At 41.5% G+C, this 15,662-nt stretch overlaps 1 protein-coding gene across 4 annotated transcripts in view; it reads left to right on the top strand.

Annotated features, from left to right (window-relative positions):
* Nucleotides 1–15,662, top strand: part of Zfhx4 (zinc finger homeobox 4) — a 181,961-nt gene that overhangs the window by 161,401 nt on the left and 4,898 nt on the right. For all 4 annotated transcript variants that reach the window (XM_050165058.1, XM_050165055.1, XM_050165057.1 and 1 more), the window contains exons 7-10: nucleotides 1,128–1,261; nucleotides 1,466–1,666; nucleotides 2,203–2,320; nucleotides 3,159–8,558. In XM_050165058.1, the coding sequence (XP_050021015.1) occupies nucleotides 1,128–1,261; nucleotides 1,466–1,666; nucleotides 2,203–2,320; nucleotides 3,159–8,558 (5,853 nt within the window). The remainder of the gene's footprint in view (nucleotides 1–1,127; nucleotides 1,262–1,465; nucleotides 1,667–2,202; nucleotides 2,321–3,158; nucleotides 8,559–15,662) is intronic.

Genomic DNA, 15,662 nt, shown 5'->3' with positions numbered 1-15,662 from the left:
TCAAGATAAATCTTCATGTGCAGCATACAGACAGATTGCCCTGGACTGTGCTTCTACGTGGGGTCTGATAGCAATCAATGGTTTAGCTCCACTGCCTCTCAAGATGTATTTGCACCCAGTTGTCCAGTGGTAGTGTCCTCACCCTGGAAATAATTTAGTTGCAAATTGACTGGAAGATGGTGAAAATTGAAAGTTAAAATTAGAAATACTCATAATAAACACCAGAAAAAAGGTCAGATGATGTCGTGCTATGATGAGATTGGAATGGCTGGTAAATGAGGTTTTGTGTTTGTCGTGAGATGTATGTGACATGCCTACCTGATGTCGCTATAATATCCAGCTTCTAGAGGAGATTACCAGGCAAATTGATGCTGCGGAGAATTTTCTGTTAGATTGGAAAATTAGAATTGTGTTACCCCCCCTTGATGTATGTGAGGTTTCTACACATTAATACCACTCAACTGGGTAAAATTTTAATCATCATTAACACAAATATTTGGATTAGACTCATAAAGCAGTTGTCTTCTTGGGATTCTTGCTGTAGTGTTATATGCATAGCTAGCTACCTTCTAAAACTCCCGTGTCCCCTACTCAAATCACCAATAGCAGAAATGAATTAAATATTCAATTTTAAAATGTTAAAAACTCTAAATCCCATCATAACATAAACATGTTATTGTTTTCATTTCTGAATTATAACTCATCAATCAGCTGTTCTCCGGATTTTGAAATATTCCCAGGACTTATGAATTTAGATATTCATGCCATTGTACATGAGAGAAAATAACGATTTTCTAAGTCAGTATTTGTGAATGGGAGTAGATTTGCTTTGATGTGATAAAGGCATACTGAGACACCAGAGAACACATGTTATTGATGAAACTTTCAAGGCCATCTAGGGTTATCTAAACAGAAGACAGGAGTACGGTTTAAAATAGATGGGCAAGGTCCACTCAGTGGACAGAGGAAGAGTGCTTTTTGTGTTCTGAGATTAGCATCATATACAACTGCATGTCTGGTTTTCGTTGTTGTTTGATCCAGTAGATTGAGAGTCACAATTGCGTTATTTACTCTGATTGTAACACTACATTTATAAATTGAGTTGTCCTATCCATTTTGGGAATTAGGAGTAATCACCCCAGAGAAGGAGCTGAAAGTCAACGTGTCAGGGGGCACACAGCCACTCCTGCTGGCAAAAGAAGAAGATGCAGGAACAAAAAGGTCAAAACCTACAGAGGACAATAAATTTTGTCACGAACAGGTAAATATGTATGTAGTTTTCCCATTGGTGCATGAATTCTGTTTATTTTTGTTTCTAGGTTTTTAGTCATTTCCAAATCTCCAACTCTGTGCACTATTGAAAGGCACAGAGACACTAGTACTGCCTCTTGATGTTACGCCACACAGTCTGAAGGTATCAGATTATAGCAGCTAATAATGGTCATGTTTATTCAATCTTTTCCAGTTCTACCAGTGTCCTTATTGTAACTACAATAGTAGGGACCAAAGTCGGATCCAGATGCATGTCCTGTCACAGCACTCTGTACAGCCGGTCATCTGTTGTCCCCTCTGCCAGGATGTCCTCAGCAACAAAATGCACCTCCAGCTGCATCTGACCCATTTGCACAGTGTGTCTCCGGACTGTGTGGAGAAACTGCTTATGACAGTAAGGATGCTGAAGGCTAATGCAAAATTGATGGGGCCTGTATTGTTATCCATATCCATCTGTAATGATGGGCTCATAGAAAGTAATTTCCCCCTGAGCTCCTGGAAGGTCTTTATTGACTCTGCCATCTACGTCACAGTGGAGACCCATTTGTGGTCTTTCTTGTTTAGAAAAAAATATGATATTAAGTATGGCTTAATTAAGGATGTTTGTGGTTCTTTTTGTAACAGTGAAATGACTTTTTTTGGTACCTTTAGCTTAAAAGTTTCTTGGTTAACATTAGTCCTCCCAAAACCTTAACGTCATAGCATGAAAAGAAGAACATAGAAATATAACAACACTGAAGTGATAGATGTACCTGTTTGGGTTAGAAAACTGTAACTGTAATATCTATCTATATATCTATATGTCTGTGTGAATATATATTCCAGAGTACATGTATATTCACACTTACATATTCCAGTATACACATATATTCAAATATATATTCAGTGACTCCAGAGCACACTTAACACCGATCCCTTTGGTTTTCAAAGGTGCCTGTCCCTGATGTAATGATGCCAAACAGTATGTTACTGCCAGCAGCTGCCCCCGAGAAGTCAGAGCAGGACCCGCCTGCAGTCATGTCAGCGGAGGGGTCTGGAAAATATTCAGGTATGTTTACCTTATGATGCTGTTGATGGAGAAAACTTCCAAAGCTTGCCGGTGACAATGCTCCCAAATTATCCTCCAAAGACACACACACACTACATACACATATATACACATATATATTATCTTTGGGGGGTTACAACAACAAATACTCTATTTACTTCATTCCCAGCCCTTTCTCTCCCCCATCCAGCTCCTCCTGAGTCCCCGCCACTTTATTATTCTTTCACACACATTTGGTGTTGCCCGTATGTGCATGTGCTTGCTTAGAGATGACAACTTCAGATTGGGATTGGGACTGAACCACCTGTCAGGGTATTCGTTCTTGAAGAAAACAGATTCTCTCTCTCTTTCCTCAATCATGAATTGTTTGTAGAAGAGATCCCCCTTGTAAGACTCCTCCATCTTCACAGACATTTTTCAGAGACACAAAGGAAAATAACTTAGGCTGCTGCTCAGAGCATCATTTTTCTGAGACCCTTTCATCATGACTATTTCTACCGTCCTTAGAGAATTCTAGTAACAGATGGCCAAGAGCATTCAAATTATGCTGAGTCGGGAACACCAAGTTCATGGCCCTTGGTAAAGCACTTATTACAGTACACTGTGGTTATTTTTGACTGGCATTCTTCTCTGCCCTTGAATTCCTTCAGGTCAGGAGTGATGTCCTGTTCATCTTCTAATGGACACCTGGTGTAGTGTTTGCACATGGTAGTAACCCCATAACAGTGCTACGCAGATTCAGTTAGGGAAACATCATTCCTGGCTCCCACTTACACGTACTGATGTTCAAGTGGTCCATGTTCTTACCACAGGATATGTTTCTGCTTTCTCTTCACAGGTGAAAGCCCAGTGGATGACAAAAGTATAGCAGGTCTTGAAGAGTCAAAGGCAAGCGTGGAAATAAAGAGCGAGGAGCAGAAACCAGCAAAGGAGTCCTTGGAGGCCTCAGAATGGAATAAAAACAGCAGTAAGGACGTGAAAATCTCAGACCCTCTGCACGATCAACTGAGCGAGCAACCCAAACGGCAGCCCTTATCAGTTTCTGACCGCCATGTTTATAAGTATCGTTGTAATCATTGTAGCTTGGCTTTTAAAACTATGCAGAAGCTTCAGATACATTCCCAGTATCATGCAATTCGGGCCGCCACAATGTGTAACCTCTGCCAGCGGAGTTTCCGTACATTCCAGGCTTTGAAGAAACACTTGGAAGCGGGTCACCCAGAACTGAGCGAAGCTGAACTCCAGCAGCTGTATGCCTCCTTGCCAATGAACGGTGAGCTCTGGGCCGAGAGTGAAACGATGCCCCAGGATGACCATGGCCTAGATCAGGAAATGGAGAGAGAGTATGAAGTGGACCACGAAGGGAAGGCGAGTCCTGTAGGAAGTGACAGTAGCTCTATTCCAGATGACCTGGGCTCTGAACCAAAGCGGACCTTACCTTTTAGAAAAGGACCCAATTTTACCATGGAAAAATTCCTCGATCCATCTCGTCCTTACAAATGTACAGTGTGTAAAGAGTCATTCACCCAAAAGAACATTCTCTTGGTCCATTATAACTCGGTGTCTCACTTGCATAAATTGAAAAAGGTTCTGCAAGAAGCCTCCAGTCCTGTCCCCCAGGAAACCAACAGCAGCACAGATAACAAGCCGTACAAGTGCAGCATCTGCAGTGTTGCGTACAGCCAAAGCTCGACCTTAGAGATCCACATGAGGTCTGTGCTCCACCAGACCAAGGCTAGGGCTGCAAAGCTGGAGCCAAGTGGGCACCTAACTGGTGGGCACAGCATCACAGCCAATGTGAACAGCCCTGGCCAAGGGATGTTAGATTCCATGAGCTTAGCTTCAGTCAACAGCAAAGATACCCACTTAGATGCCAAAGAATTAAATAAGAAGCAAACTCCCGAACTAATCTCTGCTCCACCTACCCATCATCCACCACCGCGGTCACCAGCACAAATCCAGATGCAACTTCAGCACGAGTTGCAGCAGCAGGCTGCGTTCTTCCAGCCACAGTTCCTAAACCCAGCTTTCTTGCCTCATTTCCCAATGACCCCAGAGGCACTGCTCCAGTTTCAGCAACCCCAGTTTCTCTTTCCATTCTACATACCTGGGGCAGAGTTTAGCTTGGGGCCAGATCTGGGCTTGCCTAGCTCCGCCACGTTTGGGATGCCAGGTATGACAGGAATGGCTGGTTCCTTGCTCGAAGATCTGAAGCAACAGATTCAAACGCATCACGTTGGCCAAACGCAGCTTCAACTTTTACAACAACAAGCACAGCAATACCAGGCTACACAGCCCCAGCTGCCGCCGCAAAATCAACAGCCGCCCCCACCACAGCAGCTGCCGCCGCAACAGCAAACGAGCAAACTGTTGAAACAAGAGCAAGGTAGCCTGGCAAGCACAGACTGCCAGCTCATGAAGGACATGCCAACTTACAAGGAGGTGGAAGAGGTGACCGAAAAGCAAGAAAAACCAAAGCCAGAATTTACAAGTGATAGCGATGGAATCAAAGACAGCAAAGACGCAAAGAAGCAAAAATCCTTAGAACCTTGTATTCCTCCACCCCGAATCGCCTCAGGGGCCAGGGGAAATGCAGCCAAAGCTTTACTGGAGAACTTCGGGTTCGAATTGGTTATTCAGTATAATGAGAACAGGCAGAAGGTCCAGAAGAAGGGAAAAATTGGAGAAGGCGAAAACTCTGACAAGCTGGAGTGCGGAACGTGTGGTAAATTGTTCTCGAATGTTCTTATTTTAAAGAGTCACCAAGAACATGTGCATGGGCAATTTTTCCCATATGGAGCACTAGAGAAATTTGCTCGCCAATACAGGGAGGCCTATGACAAGCTTTATCCAATTTCTCCTTCCTCCCCAGAAACGCCACCGCCTCCTCCTCCTCCACCTCCTCCCATGCCACCCGCACCCCCACAGCCTTCAACTCTGGTACCCGTGAAAATCCCAAATGCAGTCTCGGCCCCTCTGCAAGCTCCACCACCTACTCCTCCACCACCTCCACCTCCTCCTCCTCCACCGCCTCCTCCGCCTCCTCCCCCGACTGCACCCCCACAGGTCCAACTGCCTGTTTCTCTTGATCTCCCCCTCTTTCCCTCGATTATGATGCAGCCGGTCCAGCACCCTGCACTTCCCCCTCAGCTCGCCCTGCAGCTGCCGCAGATGGAGACCCTCTCTGCAGATCTCACTCAGCTTTGCCAACAGCAGCTAGGGCTCGATCCCAGCTTCTTAAGGCACTCCCAATTCAAACGGCCACGGACCCGGATTACGGATGATCAACTCAAAATCCTGAGAGCTTATTTTGACATCAATAATTCTCCAAGTGAAGAACAAATCCAAGAAATGGCAGAGAAATCTGGCCTCTCCCAAAAGGTCATCAAGCACTGGTTTCGCAATACACTCTTTAAAGAGAGACAGAGAAATAAGGACTCTCCATACAACTTCAGTAACCCTCCTATAACTGTTTTGGAAGATATCAGAATTGAGCCACAACCCACGTCTTTGGAACATTACAAATCAGACACCTCATTCAGCAAAAGGTCATCCAGAACAAGGTTTACGGACTACCAGCTTAGGGTTCTGCAAGACTTTTTTGACACAAATGCTTACCCAAAAGATGATGAAATAGAACAGCTATCTACTGTTCTCAACCTCCCCACGCGGGTTATTGTTGTATGGTTCCAGAACGCTCGCCAGAAAGCACGGAAGAGCTATGAGAACCAAGCAGAAGCTAAAGATAATGAAAAAAGAGAACTCACCAATGAGCGGTATATCAGAACAAGCAACATGCAGTACCAGTGTAAAAAGTGCAATGTGGTTTTTCCCAGAATCTTTGACTTGATCACACATCAGAAAAAGCAGTGTTATAAGGATGAAGATGATGATGCCCAAGATGAAAGCCAAACAGAAGACTCCATGGATGCTACTGACCAAGTGGTATATAAGCATTGTACTGCATCTGGACAAACAGATACAGCCAAAAACATTGCAGCCCCCACCGCCAGTTCAGGCTCTGGGGCTAGCACACCCCTGATTCCATCGCCCAAGCCAGAACCTGAGAAGAGTTCTCCAAAACCTGAGTATCCTGCAGAAAAAACAAAGCAGACCGATCCCTCTCCTCCTTCTCAAGTCACCAAGTCAGCTCCCCCATCAGTACCGACTTCTTCAGAACCACAACAGGCACCCATATCTCAGCCCCCACCACAGCCACAAAAACAAACCCAACTGATCGGAAGACCTCCCTCGGCTTCTCAAACTCCAATCCCTTCCAGTCCACTGCAAATTTCCATGACTTCTCTTCAGAACACACTACCTCCGCAGTTACTCCAGTACCCATGTGATCAATGTACCATTGCCTTCCCAACCCTGGAACTTTGGAAGGAACACCAACACATGCACTTCCTCGCTGCTCAAAACCAATTCCTCCACTCTCCTTTCTTGGAAAGGCCCATGGACATGCCCTACATGATATTTGACCCCAACAATCCGCTGATGACCGGACAGCTGCTGGGGAGCTCTCTCACGCAAATGCCACCACAGACCAGTACTTCCCACACCTCAGCCCCCACCAGTGTTGCTGCTTCCCTTAAAAGGAAATTGGACGATAAGGAAGACAATAATTGCAGTGAAAAGGAGGGCGGGAATAGCGGCGAAGACCAACACCGCGATAAACGCTTGAGAACCACCATCACTCCGGAGCAGCTCGAAATTCTCTACGAAAAGTACTTGCTGGATTCCAACCCTACCCGAAAAATGCTTGATCACATTGCACGAGAAGTGGGGCTGAAGAAGAGAGTGGTCCAAGTCTGGTTCCAGAACACGCGTGCTCGAGAAAGGAAAGGGCAGTTCCGGGCGGTGGGTCCTGCCCAGTCCCATAAACGGTGCCCATTCTGCAGAGCGCTATTTAAAGCAAAGTCAGCTTTAGAAAGCCACATTCGCTCTCGCCACTGGAACGAAGGGAAGCAGGCAGGTTACAGTTTGCCACCAAGCCCTTTAATATCCACAGAGGATGGGGGAGAGAGCCCACAGAAATACATTTATTTTGATTACCCATCTTTGCCATTAACTAAAATCGATCTATCTAGTGAGAATGAATTGGCCTCAACAGTGTCAACGCCTGTTAGTAAAACAGCAGAGCTGTCTCCGAAGAATCTTTTAAGTCCTTCTTCTTTCAAAGCGGAATGTCCCGAGGATGTCGAGAATTTAAATGCCCCTTCAGCTGAGGCTGGGTATGATCAGAATAAAACTGACTTTGATGAGACATCGTCCATTAATACGGCTATTAGTGATGCCACCACAGGAGATGAGGGGGCAGCAGAAATGGAAAACCCAGGAGGATCTGCCGAGGTGAAACCTGCTTTGTCTCCGAAAGAAACCAAAACTCTCGACTCTTTGCCAAAAGCAGCAACCACACCCACCACTGAGGTCTGTGATGACAAATTTCTCTTTTCTCTCACGAGTCCATCGATCCATTTCAATGACAAAGATGGTGACCATGACCAAAACTTTTACATCACCGACGACCCTGATGACAATGCTGACCGTAGCGAAACGTCTAGCATAGCTGACCCCAGCTCACCAAATCCATTTGGGTCTAGCAACCCCTTTAAATCCAAAAGCAGTGATCGACCAGGTCACAAGCGCTTTAGAACCCAGATGAGCAATCTTCAACTCAAGGTCCTCAAGGCTTGCTTCAGCGACTATCGGACGCCAACCATGCAAGAATGTGAAATGCTGGGAAATGAGATCGGTCTGCCCAAACGCGTGGTGCAGGTGTGGTTTCAGAATGCCAGGGCAAAGGAAAAGAAGTTTAAAATCAACATAGGAAAGCCTTTCATGATCAATCAAAGTGGAACGGAAGGCACCAAACCGGAGTGTACCCTCTGCGGTGTGAAGTACTCTGCCCGCTTGTCCATTCGAGACCATATTTTCTCCAAACAGCACATTTCCAAAGTGAGGGAGACCGTGGGCAGTCAGCTCGATCGGGAGAAAGATTACCTAGCTCCTACCACCGTTCGACAGCTAATGGCCCAGCAAGAACTAGACCGTATAAAGAAAGCTTCCGACGTGCTGGGCCTCACAGTCCAGCAGGCAGGCATCACAGATAGCTGCTCGCTCCATGGGATCAGCTTGCCGGCAGCCTACCCTGGACTCCCCGGCCTTCCTCCAGTCATCCTTCCTGGAATGAATGGTCCTTCCTCCTTGCCTGGATTCCCTCAAAACTCAAACAGTAAGTCTCTTAAAGGAGAGTCAGTTGAGATAATTAGGTGGCAATAGGTAGCCAATCACATGTAACCATGAAAGAAACGGTACATTTACATCATTTACATGCCCTCATTCCAGATCTGAAATTTAAATTATTCTATATATATACATATATATACATACACAATGAACAACACATATTTACACACATAGACATATATACACATACACACGCACATGCATATTTATTAGTTATAGTTGTTAGCCAGGAAGGAGGTAAACCTGAACAAACATGGGAAAATTAAGTATAGCTATACCACAGCTGTTCGTAGAAATGGATTATTTTTACCATTACACAGTCACCTCTTAGACGTATTAACTTGTTAATTTCAATACTATATGGCTTTGTGTTTGTTTGCATATTAAAAAGGTAAGACACTAAAATATGCACTCACTGGTATTTTCTTTTCCAAGGGACATTTTTTTCGCTTTTTTTTTTGTATTTTTTTATTTTTTGTTTTTGTCTTTCTCTTTTGTTTATTTTCCTGCCCCTGAGGTTCAAAATTAAGAGTTCTTGTGTCACAGAAATCTACTCACATTGCACCTCCCAAGCAATAAAACTCATGTTGAGACTTCAATGAATAAAAACCTGACTTAGGTGTTCCTTTGTGGGTTAGCTTCTTATGAAATGTGATGCTGGTAGCCACCACTGCTGCTCTTATTTCAGGGAATTTGCAACTTAAGAAATCTCCATGACTCGGTATCTTTCTCTCTTCCATTCCCTCAGCCAGCTTTACAGTCAAGGCATTACAAAATGGTAGAACTTCTTGAGGTAGCCTCAAATACTGAATCCAGTTTCATGTTCACAATAATAGAATTTACGTAGGTTTTTTTAAATATAGTAAATCAGGCAGTCAGATAACTAATATTTAATACTAGTTATACACCATCATTAAAATATAAAGGTATAACTCTTTTGTAATTTGATTTACATTTACATTTGTCAGTGTTTTTTTTCTAAAATTATTTTTAAAAACATTGTTTAGACCTATCACTTGCTCATTTTATGTATTTGCGAAGTTTAAAATGAATGTCAAAAAAACCTGTTCTCATTTTTATAAATTAGAATTTTATAATTTATTTGAATTTTAAAGTCTGCTAATACAGTCCTTCTCTAACAAAAACTCAGTTGCCATTGGGATCTTAAGTTGCCTTTATTCTCACTTCTAACTTAACATCCAGTGTCCTTTTCAACATTGCTGCCTGCTTCCTTCCCCATCTGGAATGCTTGTTGATTCCAGGTAGAAGTTGTGTGGTACCAGAGGAGTATCTTCAATGTGCCTTCCCTTGGCTACACAGGAACTCCTCTTTTTACCAGAGTTATCTCCTGCTTAATTATCTGGATACACTTGGGACCTTAAATATGAGACGTATGATGGCACATTTGGTTACTTTGTAGTTCTATTTTGTGTGGGTGGCATGGTGATTTTTAGTGTGTCTGATGTAGAAATCCATAGCGGAGCAGTTAAATAGAGTTTTTTTTTTTTTTTAAAAAGCTAATATGGTCAAAACAATTGGAAGATTTATTTCTTATTTTATATATTGATTTTGACTTTCAGTGATTGTGCCATCAGCTTTTTAAAATTTTCATCACCATTTTTTTTCCTCTCCACTGAGTCAGAGACCTTTTTTTGGGACACAAGAACGTTCTGCCAAATATGTGATACTACTGAGTTCATATAAACCCAGAGGCTCATAAAAATGGAAGAAAGAAGGAAAGAGATATTTATGAAATTAAACTATTTTTTTTCATGCAACTCCACAATAATAAAATTTATATCCTCCTCTGTAATATATTTATAAATACCAACATTCCCAGGTAGATGTTGTGGGCAGGTCCTCTATGGCTAACGCAGTTAAAACCTCCAGGTACCCAGGAACTCACCACCTCATCTCTTGCTTTATTAAATTGTGAACAAAAACCAACCAAGAAGTGTTGTGAAGATCAAAGTTCCACAAATGTTGCTGCCTACTAGAATCTGCAATTTCTCTTGAAGTAGTCTTCAGTTTGTGAGGGATTCTGAACAGTAGCATATTAGTAATCAGCAGAGCTCCATCTGGTAACCTGAGCTCCACACCTCCCGTCTCCTTATTCTGTAGATTAGATTTATTTCTCTTGTGTGGAACACAGAATGCTTTACACACCTCATGGAGTAAGGCTGGCCATTTATCCACCTGCCCATTTGATTCCTATTGTATTTTTTTCTCATCAAGTGCATACCTCCATGTCATGGTGAAATGTGGACATCCCAGCAAATAATAACAAGTGAAAATTCTTCCCAAGTTAAGTGTGTCTGTGTTTGTTTTTCTGTAATCATTTTATTGGCATATTCATCGCATGTGGTGCTAGGTCTCATAAAGACAAGTTATTCAATTATATCATGCACATTGAACATATTCATCCCCCCACAAGCCCTCCTTTCTTCCCTGCCTCCTTGCCACTAGTCTCATACCTTTCCCTAGTCTCCCATATGTTTTCTTATTATGCACACACATATATGTACACATATGTGCGTGTATGCACATACATGCATATCAGTATACATACTTGGTCCTGTGGCTGTACATAAAATCTAGGACCTACTAATGAAGATAAAATCAGAATATTTGCCTTTCTGAGTCTAGCTTATTTTGCTTAATATGATGACCTCAGTTACCTTCACTTTCCAGGTGGAGCCTTAATTTTATACTTCTTAGGGCTGAATGAAACTCAATATATGTATATGCCACATTTTCTCTACTCTTTCATCTTTCAAATCAAAACTACATGGAAATGCATCTCACCTCAGCCAGAATGGCAATCCTAAACAATATTACAATCATGGCTGATGAGAATGACCAGAGATGAATACCTTTATACAGATACAGGCGAGAAAGTAGCTTATTTACACTGCTAGTAGGAATGCCCATGAGAGCAGACAATATGGACATCAGTGTGAAGGACTATCAGAAACCTAAGCGCTGATTCACTCTGTGACCTACCTATATCTCTTCTGCATATATCGCCAACAGACCCAGTGGCTTAGGTATAGAATCAGCCTAGATGTTCACCAACAAATAAATAGTTATGTCTCTATTTTTATAAATGTACAGGCTCCTGTTACACTTTATTAACTAAATAGTTATTCTGGGGAAATATGGCATTGTTATCTTGGATCTATCTTAACAAGATTTGGTTATGGAAAAACAAATTCATTTTAAATGTCACATCCCTTTGAAGATGGCTTTGAAGATTTTGAAACACTAAAACCTTCTCCAGTGAGTATGAGCCATTTAATAAATGAATGACTTTGTCCAAAGGCTGCACCTCCAATGTCTGCTACTTGCAAATACATTGTAAGTTTTAATTATGCACCTCTAACTTTCCACATTTATTTTCTTTTACTGTTATTTCCCAATAATCATAGAATTTCCTTTACTTTCAAGTTATTTTCTTCTAATTCATAGTTCTTCTAACATAAGGGCAACACCTAATGTATTCCCAGTGCTATGCCAGTAAAAGCATTGCTGTTCATTTTTTAAAAGGTAAATTATTGGAGACAGGTGAGATTCACAGAAATCTCTGTGAGTTCGAGGTCAGCCTGGTCTATAAGAGTTATTTCCAAGACAGTCTCAAAAGCTACAGAGAAACCCTGATTCAAAAACCAATAAATAGATAGATATAGATAGATAAGTAGAGAGATAAAAAGACAATTACTGTTATTTTAAATTTTTTTTTCACATTTTATAGTGTGTTGCTGTTGTAATGAAATGCAGAGTGAAAAAATGGCAGTAAAATGTTACATGATTATTTATATAATACCCTGAAAAATATGAAAAACTTTAAACTTGCATTTGTCCTTCAGGCCATTGATTTCACTTTGCTCAAAAATGCTAGAAAAATTACTTGATTTTTCTGTTTTTAACTTATTTTTCACTTTTAATCACTGTTTGATTTTAAACATTCCTTTAGTTTTTAGAAATACTAACCAGCCTCGTTTTCTTAATAATACTTTCTTTAGTTACTTATTTTGCAGTGTTAAAGATAGAACCTAGGGCCTCAGGCATTATGGAAAAACCCTCTAGCAATGAGCCCCTGACAGAGAAACTCATCACATACTTTGTTTTTAATTTTCTGGCATATTTGGTGTAAATCTAGGTAAGACTAACACCATAATAATTTTGACACAATTAACTTTTGCCCCACGTACTTAATTACTTTTAGTTTCACTTCAAAATTGAATTTTTTTTTAATAGAAAGCCTGCATTTTAGTGCATTGTGAAGCAGGTTTTCTGTTTCTGTTTTGTTTTTGTTTGTTTGTTTCGAGACAGGCTTTCTTGGAACTCACTCTGTAGGGCAGGCTGGCCTTGATCTCTCAGAGATCTGCCGGCCTTTGCCTCCCAAGTGTTGGGATTAAGGTGCTCCACCATCTCTTAGCAAGGCAGACATTTTCTTGCGGAAGGATTGTTAACAAGAAGTAATAGACAATTATTTCAGCAAAACCAAAAGAAAAATGATAATTGAATAAGACTCTTCAGAGTGAACTTTTTAATCTCAAATGAAGTGCCTAAGAAATTGCAGTAGATGAAAAATAGGGAAGAATCTGTTCTTAGCGCAGGGGCTACATGTAATACAGTCCTCAAATTCTGGATATCATTAATTCTAGCTCCAGTTTGTTTTATTTTGGGGCTACCACAATTTATTCTGTATCGTATAGTTTTCCTCCTATGTCTGTTGTTTTTGGCATTTTTGCTACTGAACTTTTGACTATAATTTTTTACAGACATATATTACTTACTGGGAAATTGTGAATTGTATCTGCTTATTCTAAAATTTGTACTGAATGACTGGTTGAGTCATCTTATTTATTAAGATATTAAATTCTTAAAACACATTGCTGTCTTTGACTGGGTCCAGTAAGATTCCTCCAGCAGCTTTCTAAGGCATCCTTTGTTTCATTATGCCCTCTAGATTGGACCATGGGAAAGCCATCTAGTGGGAAAGCTGGGGCTGACAATTAATGACCCATCTATGGTCATCCCTACAAGTGCTCTTATTCATGTCTCTTAGATCCCTAATATTGCTCTTGTGTTCTTGTGTGAGAGAAGCAGTCAGCCCAGTTATTTTCTAAGAGTTAAGACAGGAAATTTCTAAGTGGAAGGAACTGCAGTTACTGAACATGAGGATGCCTGCTTGTATTAGACCTCAAACTAAGATCGGCTGGTGAATGAGAAAGTAAGCTGGCTACTGCTGTGTCACCACCTAAATAACTCAAGCTTGAAATTTGACAGTTAGATGCTAACATAGTATGGACCATTGAGGGGTGAACAGCAGAGAGCGTTGTGAAATCAGGATAATAGAAAAGAAAGGAATGTCAAAAGTTAAATGTTAACATGGTATGGACTGTTCGGGGATGAACAGCACAGAATATCATGGAATCAGGACATTATAAGGGAAAGGAACATCAAAAATGACCCAAAGCTGGGCATGTAGCTCTTGGTACAGCTCTTGGCTGCCATGTTTAAATCTTGGGTTTGATTTCCAGTATAAGACAAAGATAATTTAGTGTGAAATAGAGCCTTTTCATTAATAACGACTTCATTGCTCTCTCGTTTATAACAAAAGTTGTATAAATAAGAAATTCAGAAGAACATGAAGATACCAGATACCACATAGTAAGTCAAGGGAGTAGGACTTCACTCCCAACCTACAGCTGGCTGGATTAAGAAACAGCGAAGGAGAGGTTCCCCTCTCATTCCCATCCCATCCCTACAAAGCTTAATCCATTTTCATTGTAAATTCATTTTGATTGAATGAACGAGGCTTCACTAGAATGTGGCAACTTGATATCACCTGATACCTGTTATTTTCAAGGAATTTTCAAATATTTTAAATGTAAGAATTGATTCAGGGTCACTAGACTACAAGCCTTGAATGGCAACTGTAAAATCTGACCTCTTCTCTAACTCTTCATGCTCCTCCCGGCTAGCGATGTGAAGTATTTCATATCTTATTTATAAAATGCAATGTTCAGTGTGTATCCTCCCTGACCATCGAGGCTATTAGGAGGCTGCTTTTTAACAGGATGGAGGGTCCTTAGAGATAATCATGATTATGGCTGTAGAAACTGTTCACAGTCAGATCCGAGAAAGGATGGGTATGGGAAGGGCAAAATGAGAAGCTTCCAGGAATAAGGGAGACTGAAACACTACGGTTGTGAGAAGGATCGGGGAGATCAATCATACTAGGCACACACGCACACAGGTATCAAAATCACAGATTCTGTATGCCCTCATATGATAGGACATAGTACCTATATTCAATTATGCAATACCCAACCGTATATTTTAAATTATACAATGTAAATACTATACAAATAGTTTTAACGTTATCTTATTTAAAGGGGAATGACAGAGCAAAGAAATCTACACAGGTTCATTATGATGTAATTTAAAAATATTTTTAATTCATGTTTTATTGAATCCCTGGCGTTAGAGCCAGTGTATATGATTGAATGGTGAAATGCCAGCAAAAAAGCTGTTTACTTTTCACTAGAGAATGGCCATGAGAAGTGTCTTTCTTGTACATTTGTCTGTCTTCCTTCTTAGCAGCTGCATATTGCATTTGGTCTGGAGGCAAGACTAGCAACAAGATGAATCGTACGACCACTGCCTGTGCAGCTATGCATTGTTAAGTGCATCTTATTCATTCTGGATTGATTCTCTCAGGTCACACAGGCACCAACACACTCCTTGTCCTGAGTGCTTAGCAAAGTCTCTTTGTTCAAGCACAAAGTACCAAGGCTCCCTTTAAGATTCTGAGGATTCCTTCAGCAATTAACATTTACGTTTAAAAACACAGCCTGGAAAAGCACAGGCTTTTACAGTCCCCTTTCAACCTTTAGCTCTCCTTCAGTTCCCCAGAAGACTCTCTGTCTGGTAAAAGTGGCTTAGTTGGTTAGTTAGTTACCAGCTATTATATTTCACCGAGAACCGGGATCCAGGTGAAGTCCACTGCACTTCCATCCTCCGCACCTGCACACTGCCTACTCGAGCACCAATTTCCCCGCCTGACATGGGTGGCAAGCAG

This window comes from Alexandromys fortis, unplaced genomic scaffold (assembly GCF_014885135.2).
Source record: "Alexandromys fortis isolate MF-2015 unplaced genomic scaffold, M_Fortis_MF-2015_v1.1 scaffold_135, whole genome shotgun sequence".
In the NCBI taxonomy this organism is placed as follows: domain Eukaryota; kingdom Metazoa; phylum Chordata; class Mammalia; order Rodentia; family Cricetidae; genus Alexandromys; species Alexandromys fortis.
Note: the sequence above shows the minus strand (reverse complement) of the source record. Positions and strands in the feature narration are given on the sequence as shown.